The sequence below is a fragment of the Eublepharis macularius genome, chromosome 8, assembly GCF_028583425.1.
Source record: "Eublepharis macularius isolate TG4126 chromosome 8, MPM_Emac_v1.0, whole genome shotgun sequence".
NCBI lineage: Eukaryota > Metazoa > Chordata > Lepidosauria > Squamata > Eublepharidae > Eublepharis > Eublepharis macularius.
In genome coordinates, this window is record NC_072797.1 from 68965211 (window position 1) to 68985253 (window position 20043).

The 20043-nt window shown below is 39.7% G+C and overlaps 2 protein-coding genes across 3 annotated transcripts in view; one reads left to right on the forward strand and one right to left on the reverse strand.

Annotated features, from left to right (window-relative positions):
* The window catches only part of DCP2 (decapping mRNA 2), a 46712-nt gene extending 34824 nt beyond the window's left edge, over positions 1–11888 (forward strand). The window contains exons 10-11 of the mRNA XM_054987479.1: positions 1304–1355; positions 5815–11888. Coding sequence (XP_054843454.1) covers positions 1304–1355; positions 5815–5972 — 210 coding nt within the window. The 3' untranslated portion in view covers positions 5973–11888. The remainder of the gene's footprint in view (positions 1–1303; positions 1356–5814) is intronic.
* A 4150-nt stretch (positions 11889–16038) lies between these two features.
* The window catches only part of MCC (MCC regulator of WNT signaling pathway), a 301701-nt gene continuing 297696 nt past the window's right edge, over positions 16039–20043 (reverse strand). For both annotated transcript variants that reach the window (XM_054987477.1, XM_054987478.1), the window contains 2 exons: positions 18049–18171; positions 16039–17801 (listed from right to left, as the gene is read on the reverse strand). In XM_054987477.1, coding sequence (XP_054843452.1) covers positions 17621–17801; positions 18049–18171 — 304 coding nt within the window. In that variant the 3' untranslated portion in view covers positions 16039–17620. The remainder of the gene's footprint in view (positions 17802–18048; positions 18172–20043) is intronic.

The window sequence follows — 20043 nt, forward strand, 5'->3', positions numbered from 1 at the left end:
AATCCCTGGTGAAGCCACCTGAGGCAATCTGCAGGAAAAGCTTGGCAGCCAGCCAAGGAGGCACAGGTGTACCTGCCCCAATCAGCCAGCAGAGCAAGCCCAGGTGCAACTGCCTGAGTCGGCCAGGGCTGAGGATAGAGTGCAGGAGGGGTGTGTGGCTGACAGGTGGAGCAGAGAAGAGATGAAGGGATAAAAGGGAAGTCCACCCACAGGGTGGTGTGGGTTGTGTAGGAGCGTGGTGGAGTTTGGAGAGAGTGAGAGAGAAGCTGGAAGAAGTAGGAGTGAGAGAGAGAAAGAATATGAGGAAGAGCAAGCCCAGAGGAGGTGAGGAGAGCAGACGCTTTGAAAGGCAAGGAGAAAGGGGAGGCAGCCAGGACTCTGTCAGGTTGAGCAGGCCTGCAAGTGGACTGAGAGGGAGCGAGGGTGATGTATACCCCCCCCCCCTCCTTCCACAGAGCAAAAACCTGCACTGTCCCTGACGGCTTCCTAGAATCAAGGTCAGGCATGCCGGCGCCCAGCATAGTAGCGCTCATGGTGGAAGCTGACAGCATGTCTTCAGACTTACTCCAGGAATGCTTTAATTAACCATTGTTCTTTTATGTTACTGCACTATCACCCCTAAGTATGTAATATTATCATAATTAAAATCACAAATAAAAATAGAACATAAATGCTTTTTGTACAAGACAACTTCCTTATAGGTACATTTATGAAATATACATATGGTATGCAGATCTTAGGCATTCATTCTATGAGAGCTTTGTGCCTGGCAGGCATCAGCCATGTGGAAATATGGAGATCTTTTTCAAAGTGTTGTCTTTGCTAAGGGATTGTGGATCAAGCTTGTATGGGAGAAGAACGAAGAACAGTTAGAGGAGCTTATGAATGAAATGGGCTTGATGGGGGTGAGGATGCAGAGGTAAGAGAAGAAGGACCTGTAGGTGGAAGAAGTGACAGTGAGGATGTGTGTGTGTGTTTTGTATGGGTGTTTGGCTTAGGAGCTATGACAGAGGTTTGCCTCAGAATGGAGGAGTAGACCTCTTTAGAAAGCTTTCACGAATTGCTGTATCAGTTTGCTACTCTGCATAGTAGTTTTATCAGTCTTTTCTTCTTGACTTTGTAAGTATGAGAGGTAAATTTGTGCATGATAAAAGTTAAGTATCTATTAAGCCCTGTTGATGGAAAAGATTCGAGTGCATGGTTAACTAGGTTATTTAGATGAATGGGACTTGCTCTGCATAGTTGTAGTTGGTTTATGTGCATTATTTTTAAGATATTTGTAATGGGTCATCTTTTTAATTAGAAATGTGAAAAGAAGTTGCATCCAAGAAGACTTCATGATAACTTCGAAACAGGCAAGTATAGTCCTGTTTCTTCATTTGGGTACACGAATATCTAAAAGTAGTAGTAGGAAGTAGTAGTAGTAACTATTTTTCACTGCATTCCATCTTTTTGTTTGTGAGAAGGCAAATTAATACTGAAACATTTTTGCTACACCTTAATACTCCTGTCTTGTTTCTTATGGCCATTATTTAAAAAAAAACTACTCAAGTGAAACATGACAGCTTAATGTAACTCAATCTTAGAATGTAATTAGTAGAATAAATGATGAGTTGGATAGATCTTAATTGAGGAGAGGAGGACATTCTGTTAGACTTGGTACTCCACTTCCCATAATCCTTGGATGCAGGAAGTATGTTGTAGTTACTGAGCTCTTGCTCAAGTGGAAATGCAGGGCCGCCACCACAAGTCTTCAGTGAAAAAACTTGTATCCCCACTTGTGTTTCTGCTTTGGTTTTGTGCAACTAATTTTGGGCTCTGTAATATGTAGGGGAGGCAAGTTCTAGGTGTTGCACAAAATCTTGTTCAAATGGAACTGTGGTTAAGTACATTTGTTTCCACTTGCAGATCATTAGCTCCAAGCCTCTGTCTCTAATGGGAAGGGAATACCCACTGTCTTCAGTTCTTCCCTTCTCTGTCAGAGCATGGTCCTGAGAAAACTCTGTGAGGTTTTTCTTTACACAGCTCATAGGTTGCCATGTTTCTTCTTACTGTGCCTTCTTCTGATCTTACGAAAGAAAGGCCCGGATATTTTTACATTCTTGTGGTCCCCCAGACTGTTTTGTTTAATGCTTGATTTAGGGACTGAAGAAGAATGTACAATAGGTATATTAGCTCAGGCCTCGAGTAGAAGCAATTAGCCATAAAACCAGCACTCATACAAGGTAACTTTATTTATATAGTCATATTTTTATTTATAATATGATAGATATGATATTCATAGCCTTGGCATACATTCAATGAAACACTTGTGCCTGAGGGTCCTCAGCCAGCTTTCTAATATTAGATTTGATTCTTGCTTTCTGCGTGGCACTTTTTTAAGGGCCAAAGGGAGAAATCTAGGATTTTATCTTCAGGGCAGGTGAACAGTAGGAAAGCAAGTCTCCTCTGCTGGCTGTAAGAAGCCATTTAAATTGGGGAGAAGATATGTTCAAAAGCTTATCTAGAGACAAAATATAAGGTAGAACTTCCTTGGTTTCAGTATCATCAAATCCATAATTTGATTAACAGATATTTAACACACTATTGGACAGAACCGTAACTCCATTTGAAACACTAATAAACGCTAACACTTGGGAAGGTGTTAAAGGATTAATCTCTATTCTTTACAAACTACTGAATCAAAATATCTGGTCAACAGCAACCCCACCACAAAAAACTTGACAAAAAGATTGTGGTAGGGATATAAGTGAAAATCAATGGAATCGGGTATAGTCTTCCAAAATATACAACACCAGTGCTTTAAATATCAAACTGCAGTCTTACAAAATCTTTTCAAGATGGTATTTCATGCCACAAAAACTTTATTATTTTAAAGCAAAAATAAATCCCAGTTTCTGGAAAGCCTGTGATAACATTGGATCATTTATTCATTGCTGATGGTCCTGTCCACATGTACAAATTAATGGAATAAAATTCTAGAAGTTATAAAAAAGATCACAGGATCCAAAATATAAAAATGTACAGAAACTATCTTGCTCAACTTATGGAATGATAATGGTGTTCCAAAACTGTTTCTTTATTGTTGTCAGCTGCTAAGACTGCATTAGCTCAAAATAGGAAGACAGACAAGATCCATACTGTCAAACAATGGTTGAGGAGGGTTTGGGACCTGTTGATAATGGAGAAAATAACTGCTCAGATAACATCTATGAATAATCTCAATTATCGGTCTTCATATATAGAAAAATGGTCCCCATTTCTTAAATGTAACCAACTATGCTACAGCTGACAACTCTGTACCCCCCAAAAATATGGATTTTCTTTTATATTAATTGTATATGGTATAAAAATCTGTATATCAGATTGTTTAGCTTAGGATCTTAAATGTTGTTATATAAATCACTCATTTGGTGTTAAAAGTTTATATTGTGTTAATGTTGAAAAAAAATATAAAATAAAAATAGAGTTATTAAAGTGGGGAGAAGCGGCTCCCATTTGTCCCTTATAGATTTGTAGATCAGTCCCATGGGAGCTAGAGGGTCCCATTAAGAATTATGATGCTCGACTTTGTCATTCAGGGACACAGTTCAGTCACAAAACATCAGTACTTGGATCGCTGGATAAAGATACAGTAGGGCATCATCAGCACAATGATAATACCTCATTTCAAGATTTTAGGTTGGGACGGGCAACTGTCTTGAGTGCTAAAGACTATCTTTAGATCTGTATTATCTAGACTTTGCCCAGTTGTTTAGGTTTGTGCTGTAGTTAGGAGAGCCAAGTACTTAGCTGCTTGAAAAATTGAAGAATATTGAAATTGTGTTGACTATTGAAATAGAAGCTGCATTTTGCAATTCGCAGATGAAGAATAAGTTATTTTTTGCTGTGGTCTAGTAGATCATATATCGAACCCACATTCTGTTTGGCTGTAGATCTATATGCAAAATGGGAATGGTTTTTACAGGTGAGATTACTATCAATTAAGATACCAACAAGAGGGGAATAGTCTCCAGTAAATAGCAAAACAAAAGGAGACTGAGTCCAAGGAGACTATCTGAACCAATCCTTTATCACCAATGACAATCTTAATCAAATCAATCTTAATCAAAATTCAAAGCATTGGAGTCAATTTCATCATGAAATTGACTCCAAAGCTTTGAAATTGATTGATGTTTATTATGGATTTATTACTTGCTCTTAAAAGAGCTGGTGAAGAAGCAGTGCGAAGCAGGATGTCTTGAATGCTGGCACACCTGTTACCAACTCTCCAGGAACTTTACCTCCCATTGGTTGGGATTTCCTGCCCACAACTGTTTGTTGCCTGCAAACAGACAAAAAGACAATTGTTGGATCACTATGGACTTTTCTATGTAACTGGTTATTTGTCTGAAGCATTGGTTCTGCTCTAAGATAATTGTGGAATAGTGGTTTGTAATTGAATATCTCCATGATATGCATTACATTGTATGTATAACTGTAATTACTATTTCGGTATTTGATTAAGATTGTCATTGGTGATAAAGGATTGGTTCAGATAGTCTCCTTGGACCCAGTCCCCTTTTGTTTTGAGATTACTATCAAGCCTGAACCAGAGACATGCCAGGATCAAAGGTCAGGGATAGGGCTGTGCACAGGTGGGAAGATTCGATATTCCTGCTTCGGTTTTACCCGAAGCAGGAAACCGATTCGGAATACTCCCAAATCCGAAGCAGCTTACTGCTTCGGATTCGGGGTTCGGGAATCGCTTTGGTATGCTCCGTGAAGATTCGGAGCATACTGAAGCGAGGGGGGAAACTCCATACCACCCCCACCCTCCCTGGGGCAACCCCTCTACCCCCACCCCCCTGCGGAGACGCCTCCACCTCCACCCAACCCTGGGGAGACCTCTCCAACCCCCACCCACTTGCCTGGCGGCGAGAGGGTCATCAGCCAGGTGGCGGGCTGCTGCCGCCGCTGTAGCAGCAGCAGCACAAGGCAGCACAGCCTGGAGCCAGCCGGCTCCTCTGCCGCCGCCCCGCTGCTGCCCGAGCCTGCGAGGTGGTGGGGAAGCCCGGAGCTGCCTCCTCCGACCCTTCCTGCCCCTCAAATGGCCATGGCGCGCCGGCCATTTGAGGGGCAGGAAGGGCTTTCTCCGCCTCCTCCAGCCCTTCCTGCCCCTCAAATGGCCGCTGTGCTGCTGCCGCGCCGCAGCCATTTGAGGGGCAGGAAGGGCCAGAAGAGGTGGCTCTGGCCTTCCCCACCACCCTGCAGGCTCGGGTGGCGGCGTGGCGGCAGAGGAGCTGGCCCGGAGCCACCGCAAGGTAGGTGTGGGGGGGTGATGTTTAAAGCCCCCTGCCGCTGCTTGCAAGCAGCGGCAGGGCCCTTTAAACAAGCCCCGAAGCTTTCCAAAGCATTTCCGAATGCTTCTGAAAGCTTTGCTTCGGTATTCGGGAATACTGATGCTTGCTGAATTGGGTCCGCATCAGGTATCTTTTACCCGAGCGAAACCCGAATAGCACAGCCCTAGTCAGGGATATTGGACCACCCTGAGAAGTCTTCTGAATTTCTCTTGCTTCTCTGACTGGAAAATGTCAGGTAGTTGAGAATTCCCTGAAAATTTGCACTCTAGAAGGGAAAAGAAAATCCTTGTAAAAGCAGGTGTCACAACTTCTCGTAATAACCTGCTGTGACCTATGGCTTTAATCTTTGAGGCCTGTTATGAAGAGGAAATCGTTGGTTTTCTATTCTGTGTGTTGCTTTTTATTAGTGAGCCTTTCATCATTTGGACTTTTTACTACCACTTCTGAAGGTTTGTTCATCTTTCTCATGCAGAAGCTGCATATGATGTGTGTTGTGCCAGTGAAGACCAACTCCTAGAACATGGACAATCGGTGTCATGCAATGGCCATTGCAAATTCAGTTTCTCCTCACGGGCTTTTCTGTGCTTCAAGTTTGACCACGATGCTATCATGAAGAATTTTGACCTCTGACAAATGAGCAGGCATCAGACCTGGCTTGAGTGCAGTTGAGTTGGTTTCCTAAATCCAGCCTTTATTCTTTCTCAGGTTTTAAAGCAATGCAGGGACCTAGTGAAGGACTGGGAAGCTTTGTTATCATTGCAGTATGGAAGTGGCATCATACAGTGTTGCACTTTAAATGCAGTATAGCTTTTACCTACAGAAACATTTTCCAGTGTTCATTTGCTAGTTCCTAACTATGCATTAGAGGGCATTTGTTTTTTATTTGTTTAACTTGCTGTGTGTTTTTAGAGTTCAGGAGTATTTTAGCATTAGTGGTATACTAACGGAGACATTTAAATTGCTTTGATGTATGTAGTTTATTAATTTCCCAGATTTCACAACAGGATTGCAACCCAAATGAAACTTCTCTGGACATCAGGTTGAGTATCTGATTTTATGTAGACCTTTTATGGATCTTGTAGGCTAACAGCAAACTTCTGTTTTGTTCTTCAGAATAATTATTCTGGCTTTTTGTAGCCAGATTCTCCTTTTGTTCTTTGTTGCACTGTACTAGAACTCTTTATATGGCCATGTTGTTTTAAATTGTGTTAACATCTTGAGATGCTGGATTCTGACCTCAACCAATTTTTGAGTCTCAGTGGTTTTCATGGCTGTTCATCCATGACCAATTTGCTTTTTGTGTGCTAGTATTGTTGTTTATCTCTCTTGAACTGGCTAATCAAAATATCTTCAACTCGAAAAATGCAGCTACTTTGAAGATGCAACAAGGCAAAAAGAAGATTTGGGGAAACAATTTACCATCTAGAATGTAAACTCGTCTTTAAGATTCTGCAGTTGGCAAATTCAGCTAAGCAGTGCCAGTTCACTGCTTCATCAGGTTTGTAATTGTGCCACAGTTCCCTTGCAGAATTCTACCCTGTAATATTTTGATTAATATGTAGTGAGTGTATTGTTTAAGAAGTAGCTGCAGATGCATGAGAAATTAACGGTTGAATAAAACATCTATCAAAATGTGAAAAAGGTAGCAGCAGAGAGCAGACTGCAAGAGAACTAAGTTAGAAATAACTACCCTCAAGTTGTGCTGAAGGAAAGTTTGAATATCTGAATGTAACTCTCCTGAAGAACTGCTGATAGATGTCTCCCTCCCCCAGCCATTACTTTTGCAGTGTGTGTCAGTATTTCAGATTTCTAAATTTTTGTCTAGGAGAGGTAGATGTTTAAGCTGGAAAGTTTGGTGAGTCTGTACTATTTTGGATGGTGCCCCTGAAACACAACTTGTTCTTTTGCAAGCACCTTCTAAATTCTTGATGAGAACTGTATAAGAAAGCTCTTATATAAAGTATTGATTTCCCCCCCTTCGCCGTGGAGAAAGAGGATCAAATTAGTTTCCATGTGAACTCAGTTTTGTTTCCAAGTCATTTTTTTAAATTGTTGAGTAGGCCTACCAAAATTAGTTTAAATCGATAAATTCATTGGATTTGTTGATCTCTTAAGAGTAAAATAGTTGAAGGGCAGGTGATGAGTAGCTATACCCCTTTTTTTTAATCTGGTCACCTTCATATAAGGGGAAACAATGCTCAGTATTTACTGCAGCTTGACTTTTTTTTAGCAAAGAGTGCCTAACTTTCCAGCTTCTCATCCATTGCAAATTGGATTTTCAAGTTACTTGTGCCAAACAACATCTTACATGTAGCTTGGTTTCCCAGGTATGTTAATATTGCTTCCTTTCCATATAACAGTTGAATGGATAATAGGAATACTGGCACAGTTGTGTGAATCTTGGCATTTGAAATGGATTTTTTCTTGGCATGAAACTTTAAATAGCTTCTCTTGGCAATAAGAGAGAGAATGGAATAATGACAAGATCTGCCCTCCATGTAAAGTGTAACTTCCATTTTGTAAAAAAATCTTTCTTAGAAGATATTCTAAGGAATTAACTTGTCTGTCTTCATGAAGAATTTCCCAAATGCTAGAAAAACTAATTTGGATCTAATTGATTCTAAAAACGAATCTAGCCTTAAAATGGGTAGCAAGTAAACATGATACATATGCAATATTTTTCCAGTTTAAAAGGTACCGTATTTCAAAGCTGTATGTGTTTGCTATCATGTCTTAAAGTGGTTGGATATGAACTACTTTATGGGTTCCTTTGGTGCCCTGCACTGTGAACATTTCAGGTTGTTTACTTTGTTGGTTTGTATATTATATTTTTTGCTTGTAAAGTGTTTAAATGAGTCATTTTATACCTATGTATTATTCTGAAGTGCAGGCATATGGTTTACATGGATTTCTTTAAAACAATGAAGAAATGGCAACTTGATGATTGTAACAGATTTTTCTCTTGTCTGATGCGGGCATTTTAAAAGATGGGAATAAACGATCTGTGAATAAATTTGAGATCATTTTAATAGAAGGATCTTATTGCAGGCAAATGGGACTCCATGCTATAAGAAGAGATGTTGACAATCTCTCTTTTGCCACGCCTAATTGAATTGTGAATGTTGTTTATCTGGTCCTTAAGTCAAATGACTTCTGTTACAGCAGCAAAGAATGTTCGACAGACAGAAGGCTTTACAGAGGATACTTAAGAAATGCATATTTACCTTTTCAGGACAATGGTTTTATGCGCATGTTAAGGGAAAGCTTTGATCTTTATATACTTTTGGTAACTTTGGCAATTTTTTTGTTGGTCATTCTCTGGTATCTAGTTGGGTTGCCTGTTGTTGAAAGCTTTTGTATCTAGTACTTGAGTTTTTCAGAGAGAGAAGGAGGAGTACAATTTTTACAGATAACTGCTCCAAGCTCATCCAGGGTTTACAGGCAGCCATTAGTTTTAAACTATTTCTGTGCTAATGTTAATACTTTGCTTTTCAGAATAACGTTTAGTAGTGCTATATGACTATTGTGTAACACCCTTTAAGTCTTATTTTTGCCTGTCACAACCCTATCAGGTGCTGGTTGTAGTAAAAGCGTGGTGGCACCAGCTCTTTGCAAGTCATGGACAATTGCTGCAGACAAAGAGTTTGGTTAGCTGTATTGATACTGCTAAAGTTAGAAATTCCCTGGTTCACAATATGAACTTCAGCAGCTTTTGCTGTTTGTTGGGAGCATGAAGGTGGAAACCTTCCCTCTCTCTCGAGTATGACTATAATAGGAAGGCAAGGTGGTGCCCTCCCTCCCCCCCGGTTCTTGGAATGCAACTACATCAGTGTCTCAGGGATGTTGGGACTTTATGTCTTCCTGGGTAAGGTGTCCTGGAAAAATGACATTTCCTAGGACATGCTGTAACATTCTAGGTGTCAAGAAGGTGAAGAGAATCCACTGTGGCAAGTAGGAAGGCTTGGGGCTGGGGGTTCATGAAGTGTGTGAAAGAGACCTGTTCCCTCCCTGCAGAGTATCAATGGGGTGGAAACAAGTTCTTCACATAACGTCTGACGAAGCAAGGACAGGAAGGTTGTGCCTTTATAGTTTCCTTTCCATTTTTGCCCTGTCTGAAATGGAACTTAAGTATCTCTCCTAACCAGGAATAACAAACTATCTGAAGCCATTTTCCATTGGGTTTCCTAGCTGCCTGTACAGATTTTGTCTGTACAGGCAAATGGGGCATGTATTCATTTCTGGTGCTTATAATAGAATGACGATAATTCAGCACACACTGTGAAGGCATTCTTTCCTATGGCTGAAGCTTAGGTATGTTCTTAAATATATGTAACTTTTTCAAGAAGTGAAAGATACTTGGACTGAAAATGATAACTTTTTTGCTATCAGCACTGACAGGTACAATATATCTTGTATGCTTATATTCATTGTAAATGTCATGATTTCCCCAAGTAGACTGTTTGAATTAGTCACAATGGAAAGGTATAAGAAACCTTTTCACTGATTTGTTGGAAATCATGAAGAGACTGAAGTCTTGATAGGTTTGAACTAATCAGCGAGTTTTTAGAATTTACACACAGACTAATAGTTTCGAACAGAGAATTGCCAGCATCTAAATAATGTTCTGTGTACCTGGCTTGCTTTGGATTTGTTTTCCTTGAGCAGCAGCACCCCATTAACATGCCTCAGACTACTGCTTTTGCAATTCGGGCATATGCCCAAAGCAGTTGGATCGCATGGGTGTTGATGCTGGGGTAGGGAATCCTCCTGGACACGTTAACCTTTGAGAGTGTTGAAAGTAATTCTTTATAACTGGGCTAGTGTAGTTTCCTTTTTTAAAAAAACCCAACAAACAGTGCCCTCTAGAGTAAAGTATAAAAACTGGACTTCTAAAATAAAGGAAGTTCTGCATGGGTTTTTGTTTTGAAACTGGAGCAACTCTTTTACTAAACTCATTTCACTTCAAATTATTTCTGAGGAGGTAAAAGACAAAACAAACAGTTCAGTAATTGTGTGTAACAAAGCTTATATTTGTTTGGTTTGACAATATGAGTTCTATTTTTCTCAGTTATAAAACTGTTACATGGACCACTGTTAAATATACAAAATGGTGCGGTTGATGACATTTTGATCACATTGAGAAAATATGTGGCAATAGAAATGCAGTTTTTTACAACTGCAAATATTTTATAAACAGGATTGATATATGTATAGTTACAATATTTGAACAACAGCACGATGGTTTATTCTCTCCAGCCACTTTAAATGTAACTATTCAATAAAAATCCTAAACTTTTTTTCTAGCTTAAATATTTCAGTTTAATAGCTCCAGACCCTGCTTATTCATGCGGTGTATAAGAGAGCTAGTTATTCACTGCTAATTTTGTAAAAATTAGCACAGCTGCCGTAAAGGTTTGCTTTGTTGGGACAATGTGATCTAAAACGGAGATGCATTCATAAACAGGCAATGGTTCACTTTATAAATCATGTAATTTCAATAATGTTGTAATTTTAGATGTGGCAAGCAACATAGTTTAAGCCAGGGAACAAATCCTGAGTTAGAACAGTGTAATATGTTGTATAAGTTTGGAGGGTAGATACAAGACAGTTACTAGAATAGTTGTGTTTATTTACAAGTTTGATCTCAAAGGGAGGTGGAGAACAGGGGGATAGATCTCCAGTATTCTCTCATTTGAATTTTGTTTTAGGTAGGTACAGTAGGTAGTTTCTCAGTTAAATTTTAAGTAAGCAAAACTGGTAAGACTGGCCTATATAGTTAAATACTTATTCTAATCAGATGTGTTCATTCGTATGTGTATATGCTTTCAACAGTTTGGACACTGAAGCACATTGTTTCCCTGATTATGTTAGTACTACTTTTGTATATTATAAAAAACATCTTATTACTGTTTCACTTCTGGATAACTGTAATAATGTGAAATGTGATGACAGTGTTGTACTGCTGGGGCCATAAATGATGTGGTATAATACAGAAAGTTGCTGCCAGCGTTGCCTTTAGAGGGTGGAAGTATTTATAGTTATTTTAAATGGTCAATAGAAAGGAGTTTTTTCAGACTTTTACATGCATTGATAAACAATTAGAATTAAATTTGAAACCCACTAAAAGTGAGAATACAGGCCAAATATGATGTTATGCAATGAACTGTTATATGTGTTGAATATCTGTACAATTCATCTACTGCTTGTCATTAAAATGGCTAATTTTCACATGTATTCTTTCCTGTAAACAAACAGAAGACATTTTCATGTACAGTGGGAAATGTGTGCACAGTAAAGCATCCAGGAAAGCATTTGCCTGCCCAAAAACAGTTGTAAGGGACCAGGCCTTTCTGTACCCCTTAACTTCCTACCCTAAGATTTGGGGGATTTGTTAAAGGGAAAAAATACAAAGTTGGCACAGTCACAGTTAAGCATTAGAAATTTATTCAGAATATAAGAACATTTGTAAAAGTATTATAAATGCCTCTGTATAAATAAATGCAGTTTGTACAGTTCCATATCAAATAAACACAAATGGCTATTTTACAGCAGCTAAGGATCTAAAGCAATTGGGGGGAAAATGAAAGTGGAAGTTTTCAGTGAAAAATTCAAATATAAACAAAACAATACTGACATTTAATGCAAAATTAATCATATATGCTTTGTAGATAACTAACAATACATTCAAGCTGGTGTAAAAAAGGGTTGTATACCATAATTGGGAAAGTAACAGGTTTAGAGTACGTCCCATGCAATGTCTGACAAACTCAACAATTTCCAAAAACCTGTTCTAACTTAGCATGTCACAATAGAGACTACAATGACTCAACAACTAATCGGCTAAGATTCTTGTCATCAAAAAAAACCTTTATCACTTAATGCAAGGAATGGAAAATTTTAGCTTTTCTCGGCAAAGGAAACAAAATGGCGAGTTCTCCCAAGCTAGTATAGTGCACTTCTCTTTATGGCCAGAGCTTGATTTCTTCTGGACTAAGAAGGCTTTGAAACATTTGTGTAAAAGAGGTGTGTGTGTGTTGCTCTCTCTCTCTGTATTTGAGACTACATAACTCTTTGAGTCTCAATAACTTACTTGTCCTGAATTCTAGATTGTTGATAGCTATGCCCAGGTTCTTTTTTACTATAAGCATTTGTGACTGAAACACTGACTCCTCACACCAAGTGACAAAATTAATGGCAAGGATTGCCTGGCTGGTTTTTGCATGTAACGTGCCCTGAAAAAGCTATTTTTGAAAACTGTATTATGACTTTACATTAGCATTCTTACAGTATTATACTAAAAGCTAGGAATAACAACTCTGCTTGTGGTATGCCCTTCTCCAGACCACATGCATTTGGTGGAGTTAGCACTCCAGTGCTCCCTCCCCAGCCACTCTTCAGCTCAAGAGATCTGCAGTGGCAGAACAAGACATTGCCGGCTAGCTAAAGCAAGGCCACACTTGTAGTTTGTGTCCCTAGAAGCTGGAACTGCATGTTTGGAAGCCAGCCTGAGTTCTTTTAGATGTTGCTTTGGCTAGACCAGGGCGATTTGTTTCTCTTGAGGGTTTTTTTATGGGGGGGGGAACACAAGTTCTCTGCCAACTTCTTAAACCCAGATGGATTTTTCTTACCGAACGTGATCCACTACTGGAAAAGAGGAAAGCACAATCAGGAAAACAAGCTGCCGCAGTCAGCTTAACATTTTACCTGCTGCTTTGACATACTCCCGTCAGCTGACAGAAATATTTAAGTCCCTTTCTCACATGGTGTTGCTGTAGGTTGTGATAGTGCTAGAAGGCTACAGACAGGATGGCACAATGCAGGTACTGATACTTGTTGCTGTGAAATTCATTGAGTAGGTGGGAATGGCATGTAAATTCCCTTGCGGGCAGGTGGTATTCCAGTACATAGAAATTATTTTCCATGGCAGTTATATTGCTGCAAGGATTTTCAAGCCATTTTAAGCTGATTTTTCTTGGGGAAGTGTTCATAAACCTTACATGGTTATGTGAGGGTCAGCGCACCATTTTGCTGAAAGCTATAGGCATGATGTTTACACATCCTATTAAAAGACAAACATGGCTCACCCTTCAATAGCATCTGCGGCATTTAAATCACGTTAGGTAATACTGAAATGCTGATGAAATAATGAAATTTCCTTAGCCCTCACTCTATTTATATGAAAGCTAGAGGCAAAGTTCCATGCTACCACTTACTGATTTTTTAAAAAGTGCTTTGGTTTTCATTTCTGAAGTAGTATATTCCTTTAATTCTTGGGAATTGTTTCTTTACAAAAAATTGTACTTCTAGCACTAGGCAAGAAATATTTGCGAGGAAGGGGAGGAGAGATAAACCAGGATAGAACCACATTCACTTCTTTCGTTCCCCGCATACTAGTTATCATAGAGGCAATTTGCCAATTGTACTTTCTGGCTTTTAAATACAAATTCACATTTTAGTCTAGGCATAGGACAGGCAGTACCTTGCATATGCCCTCCAACAGGCACTGGTACTCCCCATACAATTGCCAGCTGCAGACTCCAGCTGCTCCTTCATTCTGGCCCAGGAAGGGTTTGTGCCTGAATGTGATGGTCATACATTCCTTTGGTTTGTACCCACTGTCAATCTGACTGGACCTTCTTTTCCAGTGCCATTACTTCACCCATATACCACGTGACTCCATGTGCATGCTTGGAAATTGAGCATGAACATAGGGTGTAGATAATGGTGATATTTCCTCAGCCTATCCACCGCTGTTATGTGACCAAGTTTTTTTTTTTAAAAAAAATGGTGTTTGTGATGCAGACTACTATCGTGGCCAACTTTAAACCCTTCTATAAAGTTTTTGAGAACAGAATGAACTTCACAAAGAAAACTCATGGAGACTCTTGCAAGGTTGGAGAAGGTACTACGTGTTGTGATTAGGTAGCTCTAGGAAACACTTCATAGGACCCTTGCAGTTTTGAACAAGTATTACTGTTTGAGAGTTGGGGTGGGAGGCAAATCTTGTACTGGGAAGATTGATATGCTTTAAACAGAATAATTTGAAATACTGAGCAACCAACACTGCAGGAAGGAGATCATACTCTTTAGGCAGTTTCCTTCCCTGATTGGAATTCAGAGTTCTAAGAACTCTTATCACAACTTCATATACCCTTTTGAAGGCATCTCACCAGTTTAGTGCCATCATTTCTGTCAAAAACAATTTGCCATAGGTGGTAGTTGCACCATAGAAAACGTGGTACTGAGCAACTGGACAAGCAACTCTAAATCATGGTTTACCTATACAGTCAGACCTTCAGACCATACTTCAATGTGATTTGTGTACTAAGCCAAAAGGAAATTACTGCTTTTTGGATTTATGCTGTAGTATCTCTTTGATTTCATTTGGCAAAAATTACTGTCCATCTGTTTTCAGTTGGTAGAAGAACATGAAGTAAGTGATTCACTTTTTTTTTAGATTAGCAAACAATTACATTCTGCCTACTGAGTTTTATCCATTCAGACATCACACTATTTCCTAAGCCATAGTTTGTGGTCTGCATTTGGGTCCCTGCCTCCATCACCAAAAGGGGGTGGAAAGTTCAACATATTACAAATGACTGAGAAGTGGATGAAAGTAGGAGTCCCAATGTGAATGGCATAACTAGCCTTTGTGGCATTAACCTTCCTGACATTTTGGCTGGCCAACAGAGTTTAGACTTGGTCCAAATCTAGTTGTCACTGTCACACTTAACTGGCTTTATCTTTATTTGAAAGATAGATTGGGGCTCGGAACAGCAGCCAGAAAGGCAGTAGTAACTGTAAAGGCTTCCTGGTGGGAACTGTAACAATAATTGTATCTGTATGGACATACCATACACTTGACAGAATTAAAGAATGCACATGGTATCTAGGGTGCTTCTTTATCTATCTTTACATTAAATAAACCAGCTTTTGTTCAAATTACTGATGTATAGCAAAATACTAACCTTCTACACAGTAACGATAAACCCAGAGTAAGAAGTGCAAGGGACGTACCTTGACATTTAGGATAGGCAGGAATGAACAGTAAAATACCTATAGTAATTGTATAGATTTCTGCCCACCCAAGGGATGATAAAAACAGCCAAATATGAGAAACACCATCTCTGTACGCTTCCTTTGTGAGGAGGTAGTTTGCCTTTCCTCCAAGTCTTATTCTGGGAGGGCAATAATTCTGACATTTGGAGAAACGCAAACATCTGTATGACACATGCTAGGAAATAACTAGTTTGTTTGAATGAAAGGTAGAAGATGACCAATAGAGGCTGTGACTTATCTTACCTACTCTGGCAAGAGTTTGCCGTAATCATAACTGCTGTGTCTATAAATGAAAAGCCAGCAAAATAGAACAGATCAGATCTGGATGAGAGGGAAACGTGTATCACTTGTTCTAATTGCATATTTGATTCAAATGCACACAACTCTTGAAAGCCAAACCTTAAACCAGGATTCCTAATGTGGGCACTTGTGTAACTAAACTAGCCGAAAGAGACTGACCCCCCCCCCAACCCTCCCAGACAAGTAGTGTTACTTGTAACCCCGCCCCCCGATTTGCAATACAAGATGCTGCAACATAACAAGCAGCAGCCGAAGTCCAAAACCTCAGTCTGACCATAAAAGCACCTCAGATCAGTTACACTGAAAAACGTAAGAACACGAGCAGACTGTAGGTGGCCATTCTGTTGGGACTACTGACTTTACTGCAAGTGCTTACACAATCGTCGTGCAAGGGGAAAAACTAGTTCTAAAAGTAAGGCACCACTGAGCTGCATGTGCTGTGATCGAGGGATTCTACTACTTCGAAATCTGTATACAGATGAACCCAGTGCCGATTCTTGACTGTGTATCAGCTGAAACCACAAAATAATTTTTGTCACATGTAAGAAGTTTCTTATAAGAGTAAGATATAAGAAGCAAATATAAGAAGATTCTTATTTAACTTATAAGTACTTTGTATGATGCCATCATGTTCCTTTTGGGCTGGTAAATTCTACAGGGCTGAGAAAACAGAATCAGCACCACAGCTGAGCTGCCTTGGAAGTGACTTTTCCCAGAGTTTTTTTTAAAAAAAGGTTTTAATGGAGCACATCCACATTCATCTGAACAGGCACATTCCTTAAAACCAAGGGCATTTTCAGCCAAGAGAGAAAAGCTGAACTGTAAACTTTCCCTATTTGACTGCTTTCCTATTGCACAGCAGGGACCTCGTCAGCTTTAGGGAAACCTTGGCTGAAATGTATTTTTCAGCACTACTCCTTGGGACAGCCTGGACACACTTCTGATGAAAAATGCTGTCCTGTGATTTAATCTTGCTGCAGCATCATGCATTGTAAAACCTGTAGCTACTGCAACTTCATCGGAAATAAAGGATGTGTAGCAATGATATCCTAGTTAATGTTTTCACAAACTGACTGGGTATTCTCAAAACAATGGATTACATTCCCTTGACCTGCAGCAAATTTACCAAAGTACAACAGAAAATGCACCAACTCAGGTGGGTGGTTGGCAGTGTTTAGACATACAACTGCTGTGCTGCCTGTGCTGATCCTGCCTGTGAGTCAGGCCTAGCAGTAAGCAGCAGCAGGGGCTGCCACAGTACCTGAGTAGACTGTGGGGATCAGATCCAGCACCAATTTACTTGAAAAGGTCTGTCTTAAAGCACCTTTGTATTACCTCTTTTTGAAGCAGATGATGGAAGGAACTGTATGATCACATAGCTGTTTGGGGGCATTAACTACATGCAGAGCAAGGTGCTGCAGCTTTCAGCCCTGTGGCAACTCTTGATGCTCATTGGGTGACCAGAGGTTGCTACAGATGTCTGGCTATCCATTTCCATTCTAAGAGAAGACAAGGAAAACATTCCCACCTCATGAAAGCTCCTGGGGTAGGCGGGTTACATTTCAAGCTTTTCCTCAAAAATAGAAAACATTTTATGAAGGTTTTTGCTGTCACCCATAAAGAAAAAAGGATCTTTTAATGATGTAAATAAAATGATTACACAGAACCTTGATTAAGAGATACATATACTGACAGGCACTGTCCGATTACAAGCAACCATCCCTACAAACTCCTTTACTTTTTGGCTCCTGCTTATGACTAACCATCTTCAGTGCTGTAACCTCTCTTGGGACTCGTTGGCTTCCAATTGCTTCAGATTCCCTTCTGTGTTAAAGACCTAAATCAGTCTTGCAAGCAGATAGGTTTGCAATGGCACATGGATTCCTTACAGAACAAGATCAAAAAAACTTCCATTCTGCTTAAAGTGATGTTTCATTGGTATGGGGTCTTGAGTTCTCCTCTTCTAGCAAAGCAATTCTTTGTTTGAGCATTCTCACTTGTGTCTCATGCCTTTCAACCATAGCCATCATTTGGGACTCCAATTTCTTCAGTTTGTTTTGATGTTTCTTCTTTGCTTTCTCATAGGCAGCCACAAGGTTACTGTTAAGGGGCAAGAAGCAACAGAATTAACGGGGGTTAATTACAGCACCTCAAAGTGTCTTAGCAATAGATTTCTTGGTTATAAAACTTTGAGAGCATCCTCCCATCCCAAATGAGCATGCAGTACTTCCAGTACTTACAAATGGAGAAAGATTATTTATTAGTCTTTGATGATTCTTGCTAAAGGGTTTGTCAGAAGAACTAACCCAATTCAGCACAAGGTGCCATTTACTGGGGAACTGTTTACCTGTTTGCTCTTTTCAAGTCATTAACAAACTCTGCAGACTGCTGGTGCCGGATTTCACTGCTCTTTGTCAGTCTCTCTAAGGCACTCACCAATTCCTGCACTCTGGCTTTCAGTTTCTTTTCTCTACATGAAGACAGAAAGAAAAAGACAGGTATTTACAGTCTCATGTGATGTCAAGAGAACAAATAATCTTAAATCGGTGTGCAAAACCAATTGGAAGTTACACAGGCTAGTATACTTTTTTCAGGAGCACAGGAACCACAAGCACACTGCTCCTTCCACATTTGCCTTAATCCAGTTTGGGGAGAACTGAGGTTACATGTGGATGAGTGACAGTGGGTAGACCTTCTGAGTTATCTTCTGGCACTTATTTATTAAAATACTTACATTTGCCTTTCCTCTTTGCTCAAGGCAGCATGGGAAGGAACAGTGCTGTAGTGGCACCCAGATTACTAGTGTTCTGTGAGTATCAAGGTTAAAGTGAAATGTTCACAAGCAGATCTCCTGGATCTAGAACATGAGCAGCCCTGTAGTGGCTTCATTAGGGAAATGGCAAGAAACCATCACTACCATAATTAAGCAAAGCTCTGGTAAAAGTGAAGTTGCTTCATGCTTCATGCTTCATCTGTATAAGAAAAAACATATATGCAGCCCCAGGCAACCAATGCTTGCATTTAGGTTGAATGGACAAGGGGGTTAAGAAAATAATTCCCTTTCCCTTGAAAACCAAGATCAGAGGTGTGTCAAGATAAGCAATACTGCATAAAGCCTCTTTATGAATGCACAGTGCTTCTTTTAAGGAGCTGAAAAGTATCTGCCAACACAATTTGACGCTAACCCTTACTCTCCACTATAAAACACGAGCCACTTCTGATATTCTTTTCATTAGACTGCAGTCCTCAACAGACCTGTGGGTGGCAATGTTTTACAACACCAGGAGTCATCAAACATTCTGCTGTATCTGCAGACTGCATTCAGAAACTAGAGACTGCTGGGTTTTTTTAAAAGGTTTGTTGGAAACGCAATCAAACCATTTTGCCATTTGTCCATTTAATTGAGTATCTACAATGCAGGCTCAAAACAGCATACAGCAATTAAAAATTTACTTAATACGTAGCTAAAGCTGATCCCATTTAAATCAGGAAAGAATGGTCAGCGGCAGCCTTGTTAGGGAGATAAAAATGAAGAGTGAGACAAGTACCTTTTTGTAAAAACATGTTAGAATGCCCTAGGGTCATTTGCAAGTTCAATCCAGAAGCAATTTTTTTCTCTTAACATCATATATGACAGTCAAAATAATCCAGAAGATTGAAAACTATCCTGCCCATTGCCATGTCTCCCCTATGCAAAAAAAAACCTTTGCAGACCACTGGAGCATCTGATGTGATCAAGACTTATTGTAAATATATTGCTATTGGTTTCCATGTATCTCATAGGGCCTTGCTGCAGGATGAGCATTGAGATACACATGAGGCAGGAAAAGGACAGGAGTCCAAGAGTTGTGGCTTTGTGACGTCTTCTTCAACCTGAGTCTTGTTTGCCAATTATCATCTTGTCCAAACACACATATGTACATATTCAAGGTTTGTGAGTTAGTGGAGAAATAAAATCTCTTGAGAGGCACTATGGGCTAACTGCAAACTGCTTGAATTCCAGCATTCACTCTCTCTTTACTAAATCCTGAATTAAAAAAACCACCATGTGCTTTTGTGTGACTATTTGCAACTGCTAATTTTTATTAGCTGAGTGAAAGCCTTTCTATAATCCCTTGCTGTGCAATGCTGTGTGATGTTCTGCATCCTGGTAGTCCAATAATGCACTACCAAACTACATCCAATGACGAAGCTCAATGCTACCGTACCTTCCTGGTTCACATTATAAACACAAAGGTCAACCGGAAAATGTGTGCTTCATAAACAGTGTTAAGGCTAATACTGACATTATTAGGACAACTATTCTGTAGTCCTCAATATGAGGGGTATACCTTTGCAAGTG